Raw genomic sequence first — 8,488 nt, 5'->3', positions numbered from 1 at the left:
ACGAACACCACTTGAGTTACTGGTTGAAAATAGTAAACAAAGATCAGCTGTTCCCAGCAAAATCAAATGGGCTACTCTCGAAATGGGTACTTTTTTACCCTTTAAAGAGTACTTTGATCTTACAGTGTAGACTAACACTGCCACTTTGAGTGACGACGAATGGAGATGCCCTTAATGCTGATGTTGTGCTACATTTTTCTTTTTCCGTGCACGAATTCAGCAATTCAGCGTATCTGTCATTCGCTTCATCAGAGCAAGCCGTCATCGCGTCCGGGCGGCGAACAACCGATTCAGCATCAGCGCAGACAGACACCAGACGAAAAAAAGATGGCTAGTGTAAGTGATGAAGACGTTCCCGTTCCGGAAGAAACAGGTAAATTTAGCTGTAAATTGCAGTTTAATCGTGACAAAAATATCGTTCAATTGTAGTGCAGTTGATGTTGAGTGGAAATAATATAAAATTTTGTAGTGAACGATGTTTTTCTTCGCGAAAAACATCTTTTCAAGTTGGTTCAGCACGGTGCGGACGACGGCGGCTCTTCCGCCATTAATTTTTGTCGCGTATGCTGTTTTTTTTCTGCTTCGATGTTCGTTTAGCCGCCTGATGCTTGTGTTGCTCTTGTTGCTGCGGTTACCACCGCCAGCCAGCAGAGAGATTAGCGGTTTTCCCCGCATGTTTATCAACAACACTAGCTGCGTGAAGTGCTGACTTTGGATTTTGTTTTGCGATTGTTTGTAGGTCGTAGAAGTACCCGTTCCAAACGGGGTAAAACTCCTCAACCGGTGGCTCCAACGCCAACGAGGTCATCCCGGCGGAACAAGAAACAACCGGAACCGGAAGATGTGCCGGAAGAGAAACCCGTTGTCGTTGAAGAGGTAAGTTTATATTACATCTTTGATTAATATCTGAAATTAATGATGATAAACCACGCGATTATAAGAGGAAACGTGGCGTTGTTCCGTTTCCTCCCGAGAGGTGCAGATCGCCTTCGGGTGATTAGCGCTTCCAAGAAGACCTCGCAAGGGCCAACTGATCCAAGATTTGCTTGAATATCCTTGAATTGTACCTTAAATATTGGATCTAATTGCATTTCTACTTTCCAGGCCGTTGTGGACTCGGACGAACCAGACACCAAACAGGTCATGGAACAGCTGCAGGATCTGATTGTCCCGGTGCTGGAAGGGCAGAACAAAGCAACCGATGAAAACAGTTCGACCAATCTCTTCGAGGAGTTCCAAGTGGACACGAAATCGTCTTCAGGCAAGGAAGACCCCGGTGGTGCACCGGAGGAAAGTGTCTTCATTGCCAACTTGGCCGCGGAGGAAAATGCCAACAGCCTTCCGTCGGTGGTTGATGAAAACTCAGCCTCCCGGCCGGCTGCTGTCTCGTCCGCTGATGAGGATGTCGTACTGAGCGTTCCGGAAGAGATCCCAGAGGCGCCGGAACCACCTTCGCTAGACGTAAACGGCGACAACGCCGATGAAGTGACCGGAAGCAGCGATCATGCCCTGGCCGATAACGTTGCCAATGGTCTCTGCGAAGAGGACGATTCCAAGAACACCGATCTGGATGCGGAAATGGTCTCGGAGGATGAACTCCCACAGCCGGTCCAACCTCAGGTTCATGACGCAGAGGAAGTCTCGGACGACGAACTTCCGGGACCCAATCGGGCCGAACTGCCCCCAGACGCGGAGGTTGTGTCCGAAGACGAGCTGCCCAAGTCCGAAGTAGAGCTCCCAACCGGCACGGACAACGTTTCCGACGAAGAACTGCCGGCTCCCGAGGAGGCAGCGCTGCCGGAAGATGCCGACAACGTTTCCGACGAGGAACTACCAGCACCCGCAAAAGCAGAACTCCCAGAAGACGCCGACAATGTCTCGGACGAGGAGCTCCCAGCACCCAAGAAGGCAGAACTTCCGGAAGACGCCGACGTTGTTTCGGACGAAGAACTCCCTGCCCCGGAGCCGGCAGAACTCCCCGAAGATACCGAAAACGTATCTGACTCGGAACTACCCAACCCGAAGAAAGCCGAACTGCCAGCCGATACGGATAACGTATCGGACGATGAGCTGCCGGAGGCGAAAAAGGCAGATCTACCGGCCGACACGGATAACGTTTCCGACGAGGAGCTGCCCGATTCGGCCAAGAAGAAGCGAAAGGCGTCCGGTGGGGCAGAGAGCGAGGAGGTTCCGAGCAAGAAAAAAGATACTGATAGCAAGGGAGCAAGCGAGAAATCGTCCAAGACGGACGGTAAGGAGAAAAAGGAATCGGCCAAGCGAAAGCTGGAAAAGGACGACGAGAAGGCGGACAAGTCCGCCGAAGCCCCGGAGAAGAAGACCAAAGTGGACGCTCCAGTCGGTAAGTGTAATTTAGACCATTGTTTTTGGTTGTATCCGTACTTTGTTGACGTCTGGATGAAACTAAAAGTGTAATTTAATCTGAAGGAAGTCCAAATCCTTCCTGGTACCTGACGAGGGTTTCAAGGTTTGCAAGGATTTCTCTCGAAACCTTGTGAGGATTCCTCCCGGAGTGAGCATTTCTTCTTCGAATCCACTCAGGATTCCTTCTGGAATCCGTTCAGGATTCCTTCTGGAATTCGTCCAAGATTCCTCCTGGAATCCCTCCAGGATTCCTTCTGGGATCCGTCTAGGATTCCTTCTGAAATCCGTCCAGGATTCCTCCTGGAAACCGTCCAGGATTCCTCCTGGAAACCGTCCAGGATTCCTCCTGGAATCCGTCCAGGATTCCTCCTGGAATCCGTCCAGGATTCCTCCTGGAATCCGTCCAGGATTCCTCCTGGAATCCGTGCAGGATTCTTCCTGGAATCCGTGCAGGATTCCTCCTGGAATCCATCCAGGATTCCTCCTGGAATCCATCCAGGATTCCTCCTGGAATCCATCCAGGATTCCTCCTGGAAACCGTCCAGGATTCCTCCTGGAAACCGTCCAGGATTCCTCCTGGAGTCCGTCCAAAATTCCTCCTGGAATCCGTCCAGGATTCCTCCTGGAATCCGTCCAGGATTCCTCCTGGAATCCGTCCAGGATTCCTCCTGGAATCCGTGCAGGATTCTTCCTGGAATCCGTGCAGGATTCCTCCTGGAATCCATCCAGGATTACTCCTGGAATCCATCCAGGATTCCTCCTGGAATCCGTCCAGGATGCCTCCTGGAATCCGTGCAGGATTCCACCTGGAATCCGTGCAGGATTCCACCTGGAATCCGTGCAGGATTCCACCTGGAATCCGTGCAGGATTCTTCCTGGAATCCGTGCAGGATTCCTCCTGGAATCCATCCAGGACTCCTCCTGAAATCCGTCCAGGATTTCTCCTGGAATCCATCCAGGATTCCTCCTGGAATCCATCCAGGATTCCTCCTGGAATCCATCCAGGATTCCTCCTGGAATCCGTCCGCGATTCCTCCTGGAATTCGTCCAGAATTTCTCCTGGTATCCGCCCAGCATTTCTTCTGGAATTTGATCAGCATTCGTTCACGATGCGTCCTGGACTCAGTCAAGCATTCGTACTGGAATCCGGCGAGATTTCCTTTCAGTCAACTCCTTTTAACTTCTTTTACAGAGCCCGAGAAGAAGAAACTGCCAGATCTGGACAAATACTGGAAGGCAGTCAATGATGATTCCACCGATTTCACTGCCTGGACCTATCTCCTTCAATATGTTGATCAAGAGGTAAGCTGAAACTCATTCTTCGGGAATGTTCAGGTACTGAACAAAGCGTTCCTCTACTTCGCAGAATGACATCGAAGCGGCCCGCGAGGCGTACGACGCCTTCCTGGCCCACTACCCGTACTGCTACGGCTACTGGCGCAAGTACGCCGACTACGAGAAGCGCAAGGGCAGCAAGCGCAAGTGCGAGGAGGTAAGTGTCGATCAATTTCTTCCGACTGATTCATTCTCGTGTTCTTTACCCTCCCCGTCGTCGTTCCGTTTTTTTTTTTCCTGTGGTGTGTGAGACATAAGCGAGCGCGCCAGACGAGAGAGGACACGGTACTTCCAGACATAGAACTTCTTTTTCCATCATCCATCTGATCATCCGACATGGAAGATTCCATTCGATTCATCTTCATCCCACCCACTCATCGTTTCCGTTTTTGGCAATCCTTGGCTTTGTGTTTGGAAATTTTTTTTCTCACACACACACGTACACACGCTCAAACATAAACTATACACCTCATTTCCCACGCGTGTCCACTCGTTTGCGCCGCCGTGGAGTTCGGCAGCGGACCCGTAAAGGCAGCAGCACTGGCCACTTTGTGCATCTGGCGTACACGATGTGAATTGCCGCACTCTGGTTCCGAGTTCAAGTGCTTCTCTCTGTGATTCATTTTTTATTTATCGAATATGTATTGTTAATTACTCCTAGAATGTATTGTAAAAGTTGCCTGAGGTCGTCGGGCGACTTGTTTATCTGTGTAGTACAAGTATTGTGATTTATTCAAAAAATTGAAGTTTTCTTGTGGTACGAATATACAAACCCAAGAGGAGAGTACAACAGAACATCATCCTGTGGATTCGAAAGAAACTGAATATGGACAGTTGACTTCCGGTCGGTCGACAGTCAGTGTTTGTAGGGAACCATATCCATCATCATCACACACGAGAGGCACGCCGTTTCTTAGTTGCTTTCGAAAGTTTTATTGGGCTTCGTTGCTTCTTAAATTCCTCTCATAATTCCACTACGAAATTTTCAGAAGTTCTGCTAAAAATACTTGAAGATGTTTGTTATCATTTATTATCTGAAAAGTTATTGCTGTAAACTGTCCCTAGATTATCTATTTTAGCAGTCAGTTGTCGTCACCAGTCGAGGTGAAATTCCTTACGAACTACGTATACCAATTTGTATCTGAACAAACAAAAACAGAACAACTTGAAAACGGCGTGCTGATCATCATAACTCATATAGATTTGGCTCAGTGATTGTCGATAGGATTATCTTAGCATAGGACGCGATCAAATTGAAAAAATGAACTTAAAGCGCAGATTTTCCCTTAGCCGCCCGAGCAGTTAGAAGATAACTATTATTACGTATTTGTATATATATTTTGGTGATTGTGATTGAATAGTACCGAACAAAATGACTTCTTTGTTTTGTTCGAATCAGCAAGAGTTCATTAGTAAAACAATTTATTAGCATCTATTGTTATTCAAGTGTAAAACTGTTATTCGCTCACTGGTCCAGTCGAAAGTTGCTCTCACATCGGTGTGTGCAGTAAGTATGGCAGAATGAAATGAATATGATACCGTTATGACATGTAAAATATGTACTCTAGATTTAAGGTAATGCTAACCGTAACCATTTTTTAAATTACTTCCTATTAGGTTCTAGGTGGACCGTTGGAGTGCTCAGTTTTGTGGCTTATCAGTTTTGTCGGAAAGCCATGTACATAACCGGATGTTTGCGCTCCTGGAAAAATTTTCGTATTTGTTACAACGATGCAAAAATCCGCGTTTTATCCAGAATATAACGGATCTGCTGTATCGAGATGGTGTATTACATTCAATCTTGCATGTCATCCTTACCCATGGCACGTTCCAAGTTTTGCTTGAGAGTTGCAACTTCATCCGGAAACGCATCCGCCTGCGCTATTGTCCATAACGTCCTTTCCACTCTGAATTGCCGCGTTAGTGTAACGGAAAAGTCGATAGATCATGAGACTCTTAATCCCAGGGTCGTGAGTTCGTGCCCCACGTTGGGCGCCAATGTTACGGAAAAAAAATCGGAACACTACAAATGCATTGTGCTCCCGATAGGTATAACAATACGGACAACTATTAACAGAACCCTACAAATGCGTAATTTAGTTTCCGTATCGAGCTCCACGTTTGGGCACGTAGAACGAAGTCTAATCCCAGGATGACGAGGTTTCATAATTGTTCTTGGTCCACCAATCCTGTAATCGTATTTTTTTCAGGCTGGTTGCTTTTAGTTCGCAACGATAGTTGTTTTCATTGCTTGTGTTTGGTCTAGAAATTTCTAATCCTAAGAGGGGCCTCCTGATTTGGGCAACAACACAAGACCATCTATCGTTTGATGTCCGTGTTAGGAGACGGCTTGCGTATTTTGTACTGGATCGCTGCCCGAAGTGGCTGGAGCACTACAAATGTACATTAAAGGTCCCTGAACTTGTACAATCCACAGTATAATATGCAAAATCAACTGACGAAATTTTCACAACAATTTACAAACGTAACACATTTCATGCAGCAATCAAAGAATTTCCCATAATTTGCATTCTCCAATTCATGGAAAATTCTTAAATATACTTTACAACTATTACAAACGTAACATTAGTCAGCCAAATACGGTTGCCTAACTAGGTGACTTTCATCGGTATTTTCATCCGGAATCTTCAACCAATGTTCTTCGCTGCTGTAGAGAAATTCTGGTCCCTGGAACCAGCGGCTGTCTACGTTCTATGAAGGGCCTTTACCTCACTTCGTGGCCACGTTGATCTTCGTACAAATCCATCACTATTCTTTTGGACAATAAAGTTTCAATAGCTCGTCGAGCCTTAATGCGGCAAGCGTGACTCCAGAAATAAGTTTTCTGGACCTTCGGCGAATGGTCATCGTCAGTTTTCCACAACCGGACTTCTTGCAACGCAGCCATCAATTACAGTCGAGGAATAGAAAGTCCTCGAAGTGGCGCGACCTTCGTCTTCGAAGCAACAAGTGCTACCCTGAACTGGCTTTGACCAATGATCCTAATGTACGCTACTGTTGCGAAGGCTTGAGCGCTTGCATCGACGAACACGTGTAGCTCTCGAGTTTCTGTTTCTAGGCTTTTTGGCTCATACCCCGGAAAAGGAGCTTGTTCACTTTCTAGCAGGTGTCGTACACCATCGTAAAACCGCTCGTCACCGAAGAAATTTTCGCCATGTAGGTATTCACTGAAGACATTCAAGTCTACCCCCAGAACTTGCCCCTAATAGAGAGCCCAGCTGAACCTCACCGTCGCCGATAGCTTGTTAACTAGCTCTTGGAGAAGCAGCGGATTTGCCAAGTGTCTTTCTAAGGCACTGCACGGTAGATAAGGTTGGAGTAGAAAGCTACTGACGGAATCCTTCGCACTTTCTTTTAGACTTCGTTGTAGGCAGAGAACCTGCTGAACGTGAATTCAGGGCGGTGGATCCCGTCGCCAACACATCATTCAAAAATAACATCTACCAAAGCGGCAGCAATAAGGCAGAACATGGGATCGGATTCATAGTGATCGGGGAACAAATAAAGCGAGTCATGAGGTGGATGCCGATCAACGGGCGGATCTGCGCATTGAGGATTCGAGGCAAATTCTTCAACTGCAGCCTGATCACTGTCTATGTGGCGATCAACGACAAAACCGATGACGTGAAGGATGTGTTTTACGAATGCCTTGACAAGACCTATGAAAAATGCCCCAAACTAATACCCCCCTCCGTCACAAACGACAACGGTCTCAGATTAGTTAACTTTGCGGCTGCCAGGGGGATGGCCATTAGTAGCACCTACTTTGCACGCAAGAATATCCACAGCACACCTGGAGACACCCAAATGGCGAAGTTTGCAATCAAGTCGACCATGTGCTGGTGGATGGCCGACACTTCTCGGAAGTCATTGATGTTCGAACTTTTAGGGATCGCAACATCGACTCAGATCACTACCTCGTAGTTAGTAAGATTCGAGCTCGGCTATCAACTGTGTCGGACTCTAAGAACCGGCGATCAATGGGTTACCACATCCAGCGTTTTTCAGCCTAGTCAGCGGATGAGAGCGATAATCTCAACACTCTGTGGAAGTCTATCCACGGAGCGATGAGTATGGGAGCGCGGGAAGTGATAGGCACTGCTCAAAGACGACCTAGGAACGGGTGGTTCGACGAGGAGTGTTAGAGGGTAACGGATGAGAGGAATGTCGCCACAAGCCGGATGCTGGTGTCTGGGACCCGGCAGATCAGGGTTTTTTTGCTGAACTTTCGGCAAAGTTTGCTGAATTTCAGCAAAACGTTACTGGTGATCAGCAGAGTTTACTGAACAAATCAGCAAAATTTTGCTGAAATTCAGCAAAATGTTTACTGAAACCTTCAGCTCGGCAAAATTCAGCAAAATTTTGCTGAAACCCTCAATCGATTTTTGGTGTGTAGTATCTTGCATCTCATCATGTAGATCCAAATATTCGTTCTCTGCAACGTTCCGCGAATGGCTTCGTACGCCCGCTGATGGATGACCTTCATCAATTCGGGACTGCAGTTGCAGTTCTGTCTTACGCCAGACACTGCAATTCGCTCTCCAACTCCGCCATTTGAAGTCGAAGCGTTTCGCATTCCTTGTTTCGTTCGATGAGCTAGCCGAGCAAATCTTCCTCCGAAGTGCGCGCCTGCAGCTTTCTTTCTTCGATCAGCCGTTCCATCTGGGACTTCATATCCGCTCGTTCGCGATCCCACTGCTTGAGTTGAAGCTCGTTGAAATGTTGCAACTGCAGGTTTTTGATCTGGTGC

The 8,488-nt window shown here is 47.4% G+C and overlaps 1 protein-coding gene across 1 annotated transcript in view; it reads left to right on the top strand.

Moving 5' to 3' along the window:
* Nucleotides 1-277: 277 nt before the first annotated feature.
* Nucleotides 278-8,488, top strand: part of LOC115256581 (pre-mRNA-processing factor 39) — a 39,392-nt gene continuing 31,181 nt past the window's right edge. The window contains exons 1-5 of the mRNA XM_029855357.2: nt 278-373; nt 740-876; nt 1,105-2,359; nt 3,575-3,684; nt 3,749-3,874. Of these exons, the coding sequence (XP_029711217.1) occupies nt 328-373; nt 740-876; nt 1,105-2,359; nt 3,575-3,684; nt 3,749-3,874 (1,674 nt within the window). The 5' untranslated portion in view covers nt 278-327. The remainder of the gene's footprint in view (nt 374-739; nt 877-1,104; nt 2,360-3,574; nt 3,685-3,748; nt 3,875-8,488) is intronic.

Source organism: Aedes albopictus, chromosome 1 (genome assembly GCF_035046485.1).
Source record: "Aedes albopictus strain Foshan chromosome 1, AalbF5, whole genome shotgun sequence".
NCBI lineage: Eukaryota > Metazoa > Arthropoda > Insecta > Diptera > Culicidae > Aedes > Aedes albopictus.
The sequence above is the reverse complement of the archived record's forward strand: the minus strand, read 5'-3'. Positions and strand labels throughout refer to the sequence as shown.